Source organism: Miniopterus schreibersii (genome assembly GCF_964146895.1).
Source record: "Miniopterus schreibersii genome assembly, chromosome: 11".
NCBI classification, from domain to species: Eukaryota; Metazoa; Chordata; class Mammalia; order Chiroptera; family Miniopteridae; genus Miniopterus; species Miniopterus schreibersii.
Genome location: NC_138111.1, coordinates 28,270,361 through 28,287,435, shown reverse-complemented (window position 1 = coordinate 28,287,435; position 17,075 = coordinate 28,270,361). Strand labels below are relative to the sequence as shown.

The 17,075-nt window shown below is 46.1% G+C and overlaps 1 protein-coding gene across 8 annotated transcripts in view; it reads right to left on the bottom strand.

Annotated features, from left to right (window-relative positions):
* Nucleotides 1-17,075, bottom strand: part of UBAP2 (ubiquitin associated protein 2) — a 100,859-nt gene that overhangs the window by 998 nt on the left and 82,786 nt on the right. For 7 of the 8 annotated variants that reach the window (XM_081151409.1, XM_081151410.1, XM_081151414.1 and 4 more), the window contains 14 exons: nt 16,777-16,946; nt 15,498-15,711; nt 13,216-13,255; nt 10,907-11,090; nt 9,920-9,989; nt 5,499-5,694; nt 4,533-4,624; nt 3,977-4,024; nt 1,478-1,556; nt 1,082-1,287; nt 722-821; nt 530-637; nt 308-375; nt 27-218 (listed from right to left, as the gene is read on the bottom strand). In XM_081151409.1, coding sequence (XP_081007535.1) covers nt 27-218; nt 308-375; nt 530-637; nt 722-821; nt 1,082-1,287; nt 1,478-1,556; nt 3,977-4,024; nt 4,533-4,624; nt 5,499-5,694; nt 9,920-9,989; nt 10,907-11,090; nt 13,216-13,255; nt 15,498-15,711; nt 16,777-16,946 — 1,767 coding nt within the window. The remainder of the gene's footprint in view (nt 1-26; nt 219-307; nt 376-529; nt 638-721; nt 822-1,081; nt 1,288-1,477; nt 1,557-3,976; nt 4,025-4,532; nt 4,625-5,498; nt 5,695-9,919; nt 9,990-10,906; nt 11,091-13,215; nt 13,256-15,497; nt 15,712-16,776; nt 16,947-17,075) is intronic. The other variant, XM_081151412.1, reaches the window with a different exon arrangement.

Here is a 17,075-nt window from a genome sequence, read left to right as displayed (position 1 = left end):
GTGGCTGCCTCCATCACTGGGCTCACCTGGGCATCCTGCGGAAGGTGGTGGTGTAACAGCTGTGAGTGAGGCTGCTGGTGGGCAGGCAGGATGTGCAAGAATGGTGGAGGTGCATAACCTGGAGCTGCTCCAGGGGCCAGAGGCCCAGTGGAACCCAAGGCTGAGGGCAAGCTGAATGGTGGAGGGGTCCCTGCATGAAATCCCTGCTTATCAAAAGTCTGCAGGGCAAAAGAGACAATGGTGAGGACCAGCGTGGGTTGCACCTCCCACAAACCTACACACTCACCTGTTCCTGTTCCTCCCTCACCTGAGTCTTGCTGTAGACAGAACCAGTCATATCAGGTAGACCAGTGGTGCTTGAAGACACAGAAACTCCTAGGAGGAAAAGCAGTTGTTCCCACAGCAGTTGATCCCAGCTCCAGCCTTCCCCACCTCCAGGGGGCACTCTGGGATAGCCTTGTGTGAGGAGGAGTCAGGGGGGAGACAACTACTCTGGGCCTCAATCCTGGAAAGGAGGGACAGACGCTACCTTTGCCAGGCCCAGAACCTGCAGACTTGTTTTGTGCCTGCGATGATCCACCATAGCCACCCTTGGTGTAGTCTCCCGCTGCTGTCCCCTGGGTCAGGTCATCGTAACCTAGCATGGCAGGGTACAAGAGGCATGTGTGAGCTAGGCAAGTGTGTCCTACCCATGTCGCTCTGTGCTGGGAGCACCTCTCACCTGTGCTGTAGCTGTGCTGGCCATAACCACTGGCCTGCTGGAAAGGGGTGGTGGGGGTGCTGAGGTTCACACCATGCTGTTTTGCTGACGCTGGAGGGACCTGGTGGGGCAAGCAGGAGAGGCATTAGAAGGGGGGGGGGGCGGGCAGGAAGAACCCCTGGCTTAGCAGAAAGCAGCAGGTGGCACAATCACAAGGGACCTGTGTTAGCACAACAAAGGCTGGATCTAAAAACAGAAACTAAATCTCACCCCCAGCCTAAAACATTCCTGAAGGCCAGGCGAGACTCTTAAGTGGGGTCATGTCCCTTACTCCCTGCTTCTGCTCCCTGCAGTTGGAATTACAATCCCACAAATACTCACAAACATGGTGGGCCCATACTGGAAGGCACTGGGCACCCCTGTGTAGTAGGGGAGGCCAGTGTAGCTGTAGCCAGGTGGCAGCGCAGGATTCAGAAAGGGCTGTTGGGGGGTGTGGTGGGCCTGGGATTGGCTCTGCTGTGCCTGAGCCAGTGTGGTGGGGGGTGCAGGGGATGCAGAGTCACCTCGGCCAAACTTTGTGACATCACCTAGGAGAAGAGGAACATCTATTCTATAGTCACTGTCCTTATCCACCAGAAAAAAAAAAAAAGCCAGGCTGCCTCCTCAATGAGATGCTAGCAGGCCTCTTAGCACTTCTGTTTCCAGACATCTGGGATTAGCTACAGGTCAGTCTGATGCAGATCCCCTCCCACCACCCTGTCCCCTGAACAGACTAACCTGAATATGGGTTACTAGCAAGGCTTCCATCTCGGCTGGCAAGGGCTGTGGGTGTAGCAAAGGGAATTCCGTAGTAATCCTAGGAGACCAGGGAGGCTCAATAAGCAGAATGGCTGCGCCCCACTCCCTGGAGGGCAGCTTCAGCAGGCAGCACAGGCACTCCATGTGATGCTACATCCCAGGACATACTAGACCTCAGGGATGTCACATGTACATTCACAAAGTCAATGATGCCTGTCAGAGTTGTCCATTGTGGCAGCCACAAGCATGTAGCACGCAGACATATTGACCAAGAGGCCCAATCTCACACATCCATTTTACACTGCAGGTGGATACCTGTGAATACCACAGGGAGAACCAACTCCACTGGCATTTCCTATGGAAGAGACTCTAAAGAGCAGCTACAGAAGGTGACTGGACAGTAGAAACCTAAAAAGAAGTCAGCAGCAGAGGAGGTGCCTAAAGGGCTTAACATGGGTCAGGGCAGCAATGCCAGGTAGGCACAAGTACAAGCAGGGTTCCAGGTAAGGTTCTGAACTTGTCTCACCCACTCTGCCCTGGTAACACAGACACCCTATAGGTACTAGGGGAAGTATGGATACCAAGAGGGCAAAACACAGTGGAGCTCTGTGGAAAAGGGGAGGACAGCCCCGACCCCTATTCACTACCCAGGACTTTGCAGTCCAGACACCCCGCATCCTGGCCTCTGAATCAAGGGAAAGCCCTCCTGCTTTCCTTGTGGGTCTGGTTGAGAATGGCACCTGTACCCTCCTTCAGCCTCATCTCCAGGTAGCTTCCAGGAAACCTGTAGCATCCTCCGCCCAAGACCCCAGGAGAAGGTAGGGCTAGGAAAGCACAGAGCTAATAGGAACACAACTGGAGAGAGGCCTAGAAAAAGCCTAGGAGGAAGAGCTCTTTCACTGAAGAGAAGAAAATCTGAAGGTGGCAGCAAAGGGGAAAATGAAAGCACTGTATCTCAAAAGGTAGACCCAGAGGTGAGTTCTTCTAAGGCACATAACGATAAAAGGAATACAAGGCAGATGACTCCCAGGGCTGGGATTCCAATGAGCCGCTCCAGAGGGTCTGATCAGGACACACATGCAGACTCACTCAGGACCACCTTTTGCATTCCATTCCTGATGCCCTGGGGCTCCTGGGCCAGATGGATGTGAGATTTCAGGAGTATCAGGGGGACCAGGGACACTTCTGGTTTCCCCACAGGACCCTAAGGCTCAGGTATCCTCAGAGACCCTAAGTTCTGTCAACCACCCTAGAAATCTGCCATGTTTTCAACATCCTTTCTCTGGGGATGTGGGCAACAGCTGGAGAGTCCAGCAGGCCACTGGGCAGCAGTACAATGGGTTCCTGGTTTGCACATGAGTCCAGTTTCCAGTGGCCTAGCTACCAGCCTCTGCCTCTTGAAATACCTCAGCAGATGAAGAGTTTTTTCAGACAAGAGTTTCAGTCACTGGGCATGGGAAGTGAAAGTGATACCTGCAGCTCCCTGAGCTTTCTTTGGCCAGGTTGGAAGTGGGAGTGGAGAACACCACCTCACTGGAGAGAAAAGCACTTCCCTGGGAAACAGGAAAGACCATATGCAGTGGAGGGGACACCAGTGTACATAGAGATTTTTGCTTCCCAACAATGTGACAGACAGTTGCCCTGTGTTGCTGAAAATTATCAGGAGTCTGAGAAACCAGACCAAGAAAGGAGTGGCGATGCAGGAACCTGCAGACTGTCAAAGCAGGGAGCATGCCTCCCTTCCACAGCCCTCCTCCACTGCAGACTGTCAAAGCAGGGAGCATGCCTCCCTTCCACAGCCCTCCTCCACTGCAGACTGTCAAAGCAGGGAGCATGCCTCCCTTCCATAGCCCTCCTCCAATGCAGTCCTTGTTCATCTGGCCATCCCAGGGAATGTCGTGTCTCATCCTTGAAACAAGGGTTAGAATAAAGAGGCAGCCCTGGCCTCAGAGTGGGGCTGCAGCAACCAGGGAGATCCTGGGGCCAGCACCCTTGAAAACAGTGATGGCAGGCGAGACTCAGAGGATCCTTAAAGTCTGTTAGCTTCAGCCACTCACTAAGCTGGGGACAGAAGAACAAGGTGCCATCACAAGCAACACCAATGGCCACTTCACAAGCCAAAGACACTGAATGGCACTTTGAAGGAGAAGACTATAAAAACTCTAGGGGCAGGCAAACAACCCCACATCTTGTATCTTTTCTTTTTTAAAGGGAAGGAGGTGAGAGAAGAGAATGACCCACAGTTAGTGGGGGCACTGCCTACTGGGGCCCCAAGTCCCAATGGCCTTTAACTTCCCAGAGGATGAGCACAGGACATTCTTATGCCCAAGCTATAGTTGCACCAGGTACAACTACCAAATGGAAGCAGGTTCCTCAGCTTTAGGCTGAGTGTCCTAAGAACCAGGCAGGATGGCAATCAAGGCAAAGAGAGGAAGGACCTATGAAAGAGCCTCACCCACCCTGCCATATCCCACTCACCACTGGCAGCCGTGACTGCAGCATCTGGAGCTCATCATAGCCATAGATCTGTGTGAGGGCCAAAAACTGTGTTAGGGATGACACATCACATCCTGGGAAGCCCAGGCCTGTGTGGGGGCCTAAACAAGATGCGAGGATAGTCCCCGCCAGCATTGTTCAGCAGTTGAGTATTGACCTATGATCCAGGAGATTGCGGTTCGATTCTTGGTCAGGGCACATGCCCAGGTTGTGGGGAGTGCAGGAGGCAGCCGATCAGTGACTCTCATCATTGATGTTTCTCTCTCTCTCTCTGAAATCAATAAAGATATATATATATATATAAAAGATGCGAGGACAGGACACACTCAGGAAGGGCACCAGGATGGGCTGCTGTGGTAAGACACCTGCCTTGATGGAGTCTAGATGGGGGAGAAATACCAGGGGTCCAACTGGCAGAGATGGAAGGGCTCAGGGAAGGAGTTGCAGCAACCCACAGCCCTCCTACACCAGGTCCTGCCTGGTGCCAGCCCCTGAGCCCAAGGAGCCAAAGCTGGCCAGGAGCTCTACCAACACTCACCGGGTAGGCAGGAAGCAGTCCTCCGGGGCCCATGAGGTACTGGTTGTGCAGCAGGGGAGGCACCCCCTGCGGCAGATTAGGGGGCGCTTTGCCTATAAAGACAAAAATCAAAGGAAGTTAAGTGGCTACCACAAAGAGTAAGATTCTTCAGCTACTATAGGGCTGGGTGTGGACTCAATGTCATAGTCCTGCACTAACTGGGGCCACAGCCAAGAGGGAAGGGGGGCAGCTAAGAGATACAGAGGGTCGCGCTAGGAAGTGGAGAGACAAAAAGCACATGTTCCACATTCAGGCTGTTTCCATGCTGGGACAGAAACCCACCACCACCACTCCTGAAGGCCATACTGCACTGGACAAATCTGAACATAAAGAACCAGGGGGCTGGGTGGAGGTGGGCAAAGAGGGAGAAAATGGAGGACATCTGTAATAGTGTCAACAATAGAAGAAAAAGAAAAGGAACAATCTGTTTCCTCTGAACAGAAGGAAGGCTGGAGAGGGATAGAGTATGTCAAAAGTGGGTTGTAGCAGTTTCTACCAAACCACCGTTTGCCTGGCCCACAGACTGCCCAGGTGTGGCTGATAGATAATCAGTCATATAAAATGACCAGAAATAGCCAATGATAGCTGCTCCGTGGCCTCTCTCCGTCACCAGGTCATCACAGCTCCAGTGATGAGCAGGAACAGAAAAGACTGGAGAGTTAGAAGCACAAAGGCTCCCAGGAATCCTGCCCAGGAGAGCTCATATGGAAGGACTAATTTCTCCCATCCCCACCCACATCAGCACTGGAAGAACCGAGGTGTCAAGAGGTCAGTGGAACAGAGAGGACAAGTGACCTATGGCTGGAGGGAGACTATGATCTTCTGACGTGCGTGGCTGCCTTGCCAACCTCTGGGCATCCTCGCGGGAAGCCAAGTGGGCATCTTTGAAGGGCTGGGGTAGGTGGGAAAGCCCTCTGGGACACACACCTGAGGTCACCAAGGGCGTGGCTCTGGTACTGCTGCTGGGGGCACTCACGGTGGTTCCACCCAGGCAGAGGCTGTTCACCGGGGTCATGCTATTCGGCAGGCTGAGCCCTGAGGATGTGGCACTCGAGGCGGAGGTTGCTGCTGTTGAGAAGGTGGCTGAGGACTGGAGGGAAGGGGTGCTCTCCACACTGGTATGCTGGCAAAATAAAAAAGCCAGGATACATGGGTCTGGGGCAAAGCATAAGAGGCAAGAGAACCTGGTCTGGCATTTGGGCCTACAGTCGAGATTCTGGCCCAAGGGGCTCTGTCCTCAGTGCTCACATTACCACACACTAGCCCCTGTGGCCCCTCAGAACACAACTTTTAAGCTAAGTATCAAGACTACTAAAATTGAGCTTTATGACCAAAACCCTCCAAAAATTCTTTCAGTTGCTCATGCTCTGGTATATGCCACAAGGCATAGAAACTCCAAGTAAATCTTTTTTTTTTTAAGAGTTTTTTTTAATTGATTTTTAGGAAGGGGGGGAGGGAGAGAGAGAGAGAAACATTGATTGGTTGCCTTCTGCATGACCCCTACTGGGGATTGAGCTACAAACCCAGGCATGTGCCCTGACAGGGAACTGAACCAGCAGCCTTTCAGTGCATGGGACCATGCTCAACCAACTGAGCCACACCGGCCAGGGCTCAAGTAAATTTTAAATAAGCACAGTAAAATTTAAATAACCTCTGAGTATGAGGTTAGAACCCACCTCACAGAAAAGCAAGTAGTCTCAGAAGAGCTGATAAGAGGCCACAGGCATCCAAGCACAAGCCAAGAGCTTCTGGGATGTCCTTCTATTAGGCTTAGCTACTCTGATCTGGAAGTCACAGGCTACCAAGAGAGGCCTTTGATCCAGAACCTGGTAAGACTCTGCAGGCCAACAGGGCCTACCGAGAAGGGCATGGCCTGCCCTGATGCCTACTAGACAAGATCCACCTGAGAAGGAAGGGTGAAACCCAGAAGAAAGCTCTGAAGAGCCCAAGTTCCAGGAATCCTGCCTAGCTGTTCAACTTCAGCCAGTAATAAGGTGGAAGAGATGCACCTGTCTGGGCAAAGCAAGGCCCAAAGAGGGAGAGAAAGGCTCTGTAAGACCGAGACCAGCCTCCAAACCAGAACGTGTACAGAACAAAGAAACTTGGAAACTCCTAAAGGAGAAGCAAAGAACAGGAAGCCCCAGGAGAAACGGGACCACCACGTATTCTGCCTCCCATCACACAGAGGGCTCTGTAGGTCCCAGTCCCACAGGCTGCCCTAGCCACCTAAGCACTAACCTAAGGGCCTGGACATCCTGAATTGGTTCTGCAAGGTAAAGACAGATAAAATCATGGTCTCCTCAGACTCCCCAGGACTCCTACTCCTTCAACCTAGACAGACAGAACCAGGGTGAGGAAAACCCAAGGAACAGGGTGAAGACTGTGCCAGTCTGCCCCAACCAGACTGCTCCACGTTTCTCTGCATGGGTCCAGGCTTACCACCAAGAGTAGCTTTCTAGAGAACTAGTTCCTGGTTTGCTGAATGGAACTCAGGAGTCATCCAGCAAGCCTCTCTTACATCCAGCTGACCCCGACAGGGCTTCTATCTCTGACTCCCACCTCCCAGACTGATGAGGGTGACAAACTGATGGAGTAACAGGCCTCCACCCCATTTAAACTGCTCACTCAGTGCATTCAGTGGGGCTGTGCTGTCAGCTCTTCAAGATGGGCCCAGAAAAGCACATCTGTACCAAACTCTCCACAATGACATGAGGGTAGGAGAAAACACTAAGATTTCCTTCATAACCTTAAAGTAGGAAAGACCAAACTATAATAGACAATGAAAGAGGGACTGATACATCTGACTATATAAAAATAAAAATATTTATAAAGTGACAAACATAGGGAAAATATCTGTACTGCCCATCACAAAGGGCTACTTAGTAGTCTCCTGAATATAGAGTACCTAGAAATAGACACCAAGGACCTGACAGAAAAATGAGCAAACAATATAAATAACTCACAGAAAAGGAAAAATAATGGTTTTCCAATATGTAAAAAAAATGGTCAACCTCATTCAATTATACTTAAAGGTCATTTTTTAAAAATTGGTTTCAGAGCGGAAGAGAGAGGGAGAGAAACATCAATGATGAGTCATTGATCAGCTGCCTCCTGCACGCCCCCTACTGGGGATCGAGCCCACAACCGGGGCATGTGCCCTGACCAGGAATCCAATCATGACCTCCTGGTTCACAGGTTGACGCTCAACCACTGAGCCACATCGCCAGGCCAGGTAATTTTTCTGTTAACACACTGGAAAAATACAAATATTCAATAACAGCATTTCAGGGGGCAGTGGAGAAATAGGGCATTTCATTCACTGCCAGTGGTAAGTAAATAGGTTAAAATTATTATGTAGAGCAATTTGGCAATTTGTATAAAATGACAAATGCCTAGCAACTCCACACTAGGATTTACCTTCTAAATACTGCTGCATAATGAAACAACATATGTAGAAGGTTATCAAATGAACATTGTAGTATCAAGATTGAAAATGGTCCTAAAGTTCTATCAGTGGAGGACTGATTAAATACTGTAATGCAGGAGAGATGCAAAAAAAGAACAAAGAATTCTGTGCTTCAACATTGAAATATCTCAAAAATGCACTTAAGTAGGGGAAAATGTTGAAGGGCACTATGTATGAAATATCCCATTTCAGTTATAGAAAAGGGGCAAAGAAAAATGACTGTGTATATGCATTTACTTTTTATAGGTTAAAAAGAACACTAGAGGATCATGAAATAGGAGGAAGAGAGAGAGAACCAAGCATATGGGAGGAAAACTTTTCTGTATATACCTTTTTATACCTTCATTAATAAATCTTGCAATGTGGCAATGCAGTCACAATGACAGAGTGTGGGACTCCCTGGAAAAGGCAATTCTGGACATGGTTGTTTGGATTGTATGATTTGGAGTTTCCTAACAAGACACAGAGTGTTGCTAACCAATGAGAACAAGAGCACTGGACTCCCAACGCACCCGTGCCTGGGAACAGAGGTAAGCTGGACAGTGCTCACTCAGGGGGCAGCTCCCAGCTCCCACTGACCCAACATGGGGCACAGGCACGTGGGCCCAGGTATCTACCTTGTGCTCTGGTATGAAGGTGGTGCTCTGTATGTTTTATGACAAAGAATCATGCCTAACATTTCACTTGGAAAACTAGGAGTTTGAAAGCCTCAATGTTAGCCAGATAGTGAAGGAAGGATAGAACTGACTCTCTTCCATCACCTTTCTTCAGAGGAAACAAGTTTCCCCAATATCCTGACTCCCCCATTCATCTGTACCCAAAGCTTCCCTCCTTGCTGGGGACCCATCCACTCCAACCTTGCCAAAAGCCTCCTGTCTTGCAGGAGAGACATTTGTTCTTTTTTTAGGTACCTTTCTTTCCTCCATTCTTTACACTCAGGTCTCACCTAGCATTTAGTTAAGTATCCTCCCACTTCCCTGACTCCTTGCTATTTCACAACCATTCATGCCTCAACCCACAATCTACACTGACCCCCTACCACTGAAACTGTGCTCCTCCCAATTTCAAACCTCAAGAAGCCACAATTTAATAACCATCATCTAGGGTTACTCTTCTGCCTCTCCACATTCCTGACTTTGTTCTTCAGTATCAACCTTCCCAAAGTCTCTGCCTCTGAGTTGGGGGAAATGGCCTGAGATAGCCAGAGCTAATAGTGAAGAGAATACCCAACGCCAGAATTAGGAAAGTCCCCATGACCACCAACAACTGGAACAAAGCTACATTGACTAGGGTAAGAGTCAGGGCTGTCAGTCTGAGAGAGAGATGCGTTTGCACGTGACAGAGGATGGATATTCTCACATAAGCTCTCCCTTTTCCCTTCAAGCCTTTTTTCTAAATTGGCCTTCACAAAGTAACAGAGGGTTATCCAGGAAAAATGGTCTACATTAAAGCTGACTTTTAGTGGAGCCCAAGCTGAAGTTAACTATGAGCCCACTTTCCTCTAAAAGCTTGTAAATGCCTCAACATAACATTTCCCAGAAAATAAATCACCCCTGATAGGCAGAAAGATCTCCTAAAACAAACAGGAAGCTCAGTGAATTCTTGAGAGTAAATTCACCACCTGACAACACTGCCCATCACATACCAGGTCTAGAGAAGCAATTCCTCCACAGAGGCATGAACTTAGAAAGGGCAAGATGTCTTCCATGGTGTCTAAGAGATTAACAGCTCAAACCACAAACTTAGATCAAGACATCATAGCCAAGCAATTCGAGATTATCTCAGATATTAAATAAACACAAACTAAAGGCCCACCTGCAGGTGACTAAGATCCAAGCTCGCTGAGCAGGGTGGTGAATGGCGGAGCCCAGAGGACACTTACTGTGTGTGACGAGCTGGAGGAGAGTGCTGTGTGCGCAGAGGAAAGGCTGCTCTGATGACTGGAGAGTGAACTAAAAGACAAAACAGAGCACCACGTATGTCCTCCCAACCAAGTCACTGCTCAGGGATGGAGACCCTGTGTCTAGGTGGGTTAGATATAAGCTTGCCCCACTCTTCAGGGGATGCCCCAGCTTCACTCCCATCACTTGGGAACCCAGCCCAGGTGTCCTGGTGGTTAAAATGATCTAAAGCAGGGGTGGGGAACCTTTTTTCTGCCAAGAGCCATTTGGATATTTATAATATCATTTGTGGGCCATACAAAATTATCAACTTAAAAATTAGCTATGAAAAAAGCTCCTAGATTTATTGAATTGAGTCCTGCCTGCAGTTGCCTTGGCAGGGACAGACCAAATGGACATTCCATCAAATCCAGAACTGCCATCAAATGAGCCTGAAGTCCCATCAAATCCAGAATTCAAATCAAATGATTCTGTTCCTGGCTTAAAGGGAGAAAGAGGTGAACTCTGCTTGGAAGACACAGAGTGTGAACCCAATGAAACCCATTCTCCTGCACCCTGCTGTAAAAACTTGGTTTGTGAAGCCATGACAAGTGCAAGTCAGAGACATGCTCAGAAATCCAACAGCAATCTCACTCTGCATCAGTGACGGGAGCCCAGAGCTGGGAGGAGAAGTTCAGCTACTGGCACCCTCCTGAGGGTTGAAAAGAGTAGCAGCAACCCCTTAGCTCTACCCCACAGAGGCGTAGTGCTCTGTGATAGCAGAGGCATCATAAGCATGCAAGGTCTTCATCTGTGGTGCTTTGGGTGACTCCAGACAGTCCAAAGTTACTCTAGAGCATTATTGCAAAAGGCCAGGATGTAGTACTAGGGGCAACAAATGGGTTTTGTTCATGGGAAGAGCCTTCTATAAGGGCTTAAAGACTTCACTCCAGTGAGCCTCTCATTCTGGACCCATATTTCCCCCATACCTGCTAAGCTGAGAGAGGGGGCTGCTGGACAGGTCAGTAGGCTGGGACAAGGAGGGCAAAGTGGCAGTGTGCTGAGATGCGGAGGGTAGAAGCGTACTGCAGGAGGTGGTGCTGGGCAAGGCGGCGACAGGTGGAAGAGCAGAGGGAGGGTCTGTTGTCTTTGGAGCTGGAACGGATGAAGTAGCTGTAAGAAACAAATCTATTTAACTCCAGATCCAACCGTGAATATCTGAAATATGCTCAATGTCTTGTAACATGTCAGGCTCAGTTGAGACATATATAAAGTTACATTCCACATGGAAAATGCCCCAGGCATGTCTCCAGTCTCTTTTCTGTCCGATACAATTATCTAAAGGACACACAATGATCAGATGCACAGGACTCAGAGTAGGAAATGACATGTTTATATCATAAACTGTCCTATGATGTGGATATATTTCTCCCAACTAAAGGAAGCTGGTCGAACCTAAGCCACACCCAGAAAGAGGCTCTGAGGTTGATATATATAATCATAAAGTGAAGCAAAGTTTCTTTAAAAAGCACAACACTGGACAGTGAAAGTCTGGTGGGTGAGGTCATCCAAGGGGTAGGTCTTTGCTTCTATTAAATCAGGACCAAATCAGGCTGACCCTGTGAAAGTTCATAGCCAATTTAGGGCTGAGAGCTCTAAATTGGGGGTTGAGAGCTCAGAGTATATATATTGTGGAGTTATATATGCCTAAAATCTGCAGAAAGAGCACACAGCTGCTGTCGAACTCCTACTTTCAAAGGCATAGGGAGCATTTCCTTTACATGTGCATGAAGAAAGTAACCTCAGAGCACATTAGGCTTTCAGAAGACCATGAGTGCAATCAATCCTAACTGCAGAAAAGACTCAGTTTTAGTGGCATCCACACATATGACTCAGATATGTGCTTGGAAATAAAGCATCATTGTCTTTTTTCAGTTAGGAAGGAGAAGCAACCATTACCCTCCTGTAGTACTCCCTGGCTCCCTGGGAGCCCAGTAGAAAACACATTAGTCTCTAAAAGGAAAGATGATTAGAAAACAAGCACAGGCAGCAACAGGCTCAACACACAATGTGGTCAATTCTTACAGTAGCCTTTCCTTTCCTGAGGCTTGCTCTTTACCGACAATCTATTCCAAATATCATACCTGTTCTTACAGGAATCAAAGGAAGACACCGCAGATGTCCTTGACCCACACCTCAAAAGGTACCTCCCTGGATCTTGGATCACGCTGATAACAGGTCCACAAAAAGCTTTTTGAAGAATGAGTGTGTGTGTGTGTGTGTGTGTGTGTGTGTGTGTGTGAGACACAGAGAGAATGGGTGGAGAAGTGAGTATGGGAGATAAAAACTCATCTAAAATACACACACTGTTTTCCAAATATTTTCTATATCATTATATCTCATTTAAAATGTCCAAATAATCTAGTACACCTCTGTTTTCAACCCTGTCTGGACAAAAGACACTTGCCACCATGGCTTGTGAAATGACAACTTCCTCTGACATCCAGTGTTCTCAGAGCTACCAATGTATCTCCAAACAGCTCTGGCAGCCCAGCAATACCAAAACTCTGGGTAACTCAAGAAAATTCAATTATGACTAAAGCCCAGTCCAGGTCTGGTAAAATCCTATGTTCATGATGCAAAAAAACTGTAAATAAAAAGAGATTCTTTCCAGCTTCCATTCTCAATACCCACTTGCCTTACTGAATGATCACAAAAATCATCATAAACAATCACAGATAGGCTAGTCAAGAACAAAATTCACCTGTGCTATCTCCAGTGATCACTGAGCTGTAATGGAACTGGGGGGTGGGAGATCCCCTTATTTTCTCCCAATTGTTTATAGTGAGCAACCTTTTAGCTCTCTTCCTAGCAATAGTCTGTCAGAACCTGCAGGCAATGAACACATCTTTCCTGAACTAGCACACCAATTTTTGCTTTAAAAGTCCTTCATATTACTGGAGTGGGAGCCCTTTGACCATCTTAGAACCTGTACCTCTGAGCAAAGCATCTTTTAAATACACTCCAGATGCAATCTGACTAAGGAAGAATAATATGAGACTATTACTTCATTTCTAATACCACTACCAGCTACAACCTGGTCACATGGGAATCTCTAGATGAACTTTTAAACCCTACCACAAAAAGGGTGCCAACGATAGATCAGAAGTAGCTATCAGAAAAAAATTAAAAGGACTATTTTTGCAGAACTAGCCATTAACCTATTGTGTTCCTTATCAAGTTAACAATGCTCTTTTTTTTTGTTTCTTCGAGCCATTACAAAAATAGTTACACTTACTGTCTATTTTCTGCTGACTTCGACCACCACCATGTCCATTCTGTAAGGAAGAGAAAATAAAGTAAGTAAACCCACAAAAATAAAAAATATCAGATGACCTTCTATTGGGATTTAGCCACAAACACATGAAACATAATCAAGGAATGGTGGCCTGTTTTATTTTGTTTTTTCATAAAATGAGGGGCAATAGGACCAGTTTTAACAAAAAAGTTTTGATTTTTAGAGAGGAAAAAAGAGGGAGGGAGAGAGAAACATTGATCGGTTGCCTCCTCTATGTACCCCGACTGGGGATCAAACCTGCAAACAGAGTATGTGCCTTGACCAGGAATCAAACCAGAGACCTTTCGGTGCAGGGGATGACGCTCAACCAACTGAGTCACTCTGGTGAGGATCAACATGACAAATTCTTAATAAATCCCAAGGAGCTGACACTTGAAAATCAGATTGGGAATTTGTTAACAATGATACGACGTAAGACCCAAATCACAAACAACAGTCCTAGAAATTATTTAGCCATACAAAGAACTTAAGAACTCTCATTATAATGAAATCACCAGAATCCTTTCTGTCTCATATATGGTCTGTCTCCTGAATATCACTTACACAGGAAAGAAAAAGTTTCCAAATTATACAAAGATAGCTTTCAAACAAGGAATGATATTTTATACTAATAGCAAAATGGTTCTGAAAGAAAAAGAGATGTTACTTTGAAACATGGCTTTTCTGAACTGGATAAGGGAAGAGTGCGTTAGCACAGTGTGATAGTCCCAAAAAGAGCAGAACACAAAAACAACTGGTTTGAGTTAACCACAAGGCATTTCATTAGAACCAACTCACATGGAAAACTTTTGCTTCCACAGAGCAGGGGAGACATGGCATAGAGTGACTGATAATGGAGTCTATAAGGTTCAAACACTGTCCCAATGGGAGAAAGAAGCTAACAAAAATTTCCTTTTTACAAATATCAAAATTACTAAAGAAAAAAACCAAACCTTAGAGCTGTTACCTCTACATTAATCCAAATCCAGTACAATTTCTGTTCATGAAACGTTACAACACATTTTATTCTTAAACAAAGACTGCAAAGAAGCAGGTCCTCTCCCACGTTCTGCACAGCAGAGTGAATGCCCCCTCCCACCATTTCCCGTAGGTTCTAAACTTTATCAAGAGGTAACACATGGCCAGGGGTACTATAAAAAAACATGTAAGTCAAGTCAATGTAGACAACATGACTATTCCAAGGGCAGCCTTCCCTTCCCATTAGGCTTTTATGACACTGACAGACAGGCATAGGCCCTATGGGGAAGAGACTATAAGAACATTCCCTGGGGAGTCTAAATAAGCTCAACAGAATAGGTCCAAAGGGGCTGACCAAGGAGTAAAAAGAAAGAAACAGACTGCCTATGCTGTCCCACATCAAAGCCCACATTCAACAACCTATACCCCTCCACCCTTAGTCAACCTTTTAGTGTCAAGTAGGCAGCCTGGAGTCACTAGACACTTGAGGAAAACATCTGACATAAAAGATGTAAAACAAAAGGGAGGTAAACAATAACAACAACAACACTTTTGAGTAGAGATGCACAAATATCTCCCGCTTAGGAGGAGACTTAGAAAATGTACCCAAATTTCTGCTAGGCCAATTCAACTATTTTTTCATATTTTTATGTTATCATCCACTTTTTAAAGTAACTCTTACCAGTAATGCCTGAACATCTTTGCCTTACAGGAAACTAAAATATTACAGATAAGATTATAGTCCCCTCTTACCCCATCCAAATCACTATAAATAATTTGGGGTGTGTCCTTATACTAAGCTTCTGGGTCCATTTACACACACTCCTGTGTTTATGGTGCTTGAAACGCAGGTTTCAAATGAGAAGCCTACTGTTAGCAAATTCAACAAACTACAAGGATTCTATTCAAAAGGTTAGTCAATTTGTGAAAGAAAGTCTCAATCAAAAAGCTTAATTTCCCACCCTGGCCGGATAGCTCAGTTAGTTGGAGTGTCATCCCATATACCAAAAGGTTGTGGTTTGATTCCCAGTCAGGGCACATACCTAGGTTGCAGGTTTAACCCCCAGTTGGGCACATACAGTCAGGGAGTGTACAGGAGGCAACTGCTGAATGTTTTTCTCTCATTGATGTTTCTCTCTCTCTCTCTCTAAAAAAAAAAAATCAATAAACATATCCTCGGGTGAGGATTTTTAAAAAAAGCTTAATTTCCCAAACTACACACTAAGCTCCAAACAGAACAGGAAGGAATCCAAAAGACCACTTACCATGACAGTTCCTGGAGCTGACTCTGATGGACTCACAGAGCTTTGGTATGCAACCCTGTTATGCACAGAACTCTGGTCATAGGAGGAAGACGTTGTTACAGGACTAGTGGAGCTCAGGGATGAGCTGGTAAGACTGGAGGAGGTAATAACTGAAGTTGTATAGGTGGAGTTCTGTACTGCACTGGTCATTGGTAGAGAAGTATTCAAAGAATCACTACAAAGAATAAAAGGTATTAAGACATAAATTTGTGTCAATTTACATGGTTTCATGAATTAGAACTATTTTATCACTTTGTCATACTCTAAACATGTCTGCAACCACAAGTTTATACTACTGCATTCTTTAAATTTATTGATAATGCAATGAAGATTAACCCTAGTCCAGCCCCACCCCCATAAAAAGCTAGACCCATCTAATTTAATTGACAGGCAAGGGGACCATTTTAAGAATCTTTAAGAAATCCAGATGTCTGAGACCATGGGCTCCCTTTAGGGAACCCATATAAATATCAGGTTTGGGCTCAGGAAAGTGGAAAAATTAGTAAAATAAAACCTAAAATCTGGGCTTTTCTATTTATAAAATATTCCACTGAAGTACTGGCAAGATGTGAAGAAACTGCATCCCTCAGAGAATACTCACAGAAATGTAAAATGCTGCAGCCACTGTGGAAAATGTTTGATGCTTCCTCAAGTGATTTAACCACTTGAGGAAGCATCAAACATTTTCCAGTTTACCATATGACCCAACAATTCCAAAGAACAAAAAGCACACAAAATCTATAACTGAGTGTTCATAGCAGCATGATTCATAATAGCTCAAAAGTGAGAACAACCCACATGTCCATCAACTCATAAACAGATATACAAAATGTGGTATATCAGGACAATAAAATATTATTTGGAAACAAAATGCATACATGCTACAACATAGATGAACCGTGAAAGCACTATGCTAAGTGAAAGTAAGCAGTCACAAATGGCCATAAAATGCATAGTTCTAATTATAGGAAATGTCCAGAATAGGTATATCCAGAAACAGATTATTGGCTGACAGGATATGAAGGGAGAGGGAAATTGAGAGTGATTGCTAATAGGCACAGGTTTTCTTTTTAAGGTAATGGAAGAAAAGTTTTGGATTAGATACTGGTGATGGCTACCCAAACCCACGACCACAGGATGTATTGCCTGTCTCCATCAGGTGACTTCTTAGGCTCTATTTTGTTTCACCTCGCAAACAAGACTTATTTCAGTCAAAACTACGAAGTGGGAAGTTGTGTACCTTAAAGACTTTGAATACAAGCTGATGGGAATTTGGTTACTATTTTCACTGCTTGCAGCTGATCCAAATTCGGAGAGAGAAGATTCTGATCCAAATTCCAAGGCGCCAAACTGAACATTTAATCCTGTAACATCTGCTGAACCAGGCATTTCCACTGCAGAAGCTGGGATCTGAAAAAGCAAAGCTGTCATGTCAAGCAACAGAGGTCATGGATTACAAGTCCCACAGGCCTATACCAGAGCCAAATGGACTCCCAGGGCACAGCTGACAGGCCTGAAGAACAAGGCACAAAAGGCCAA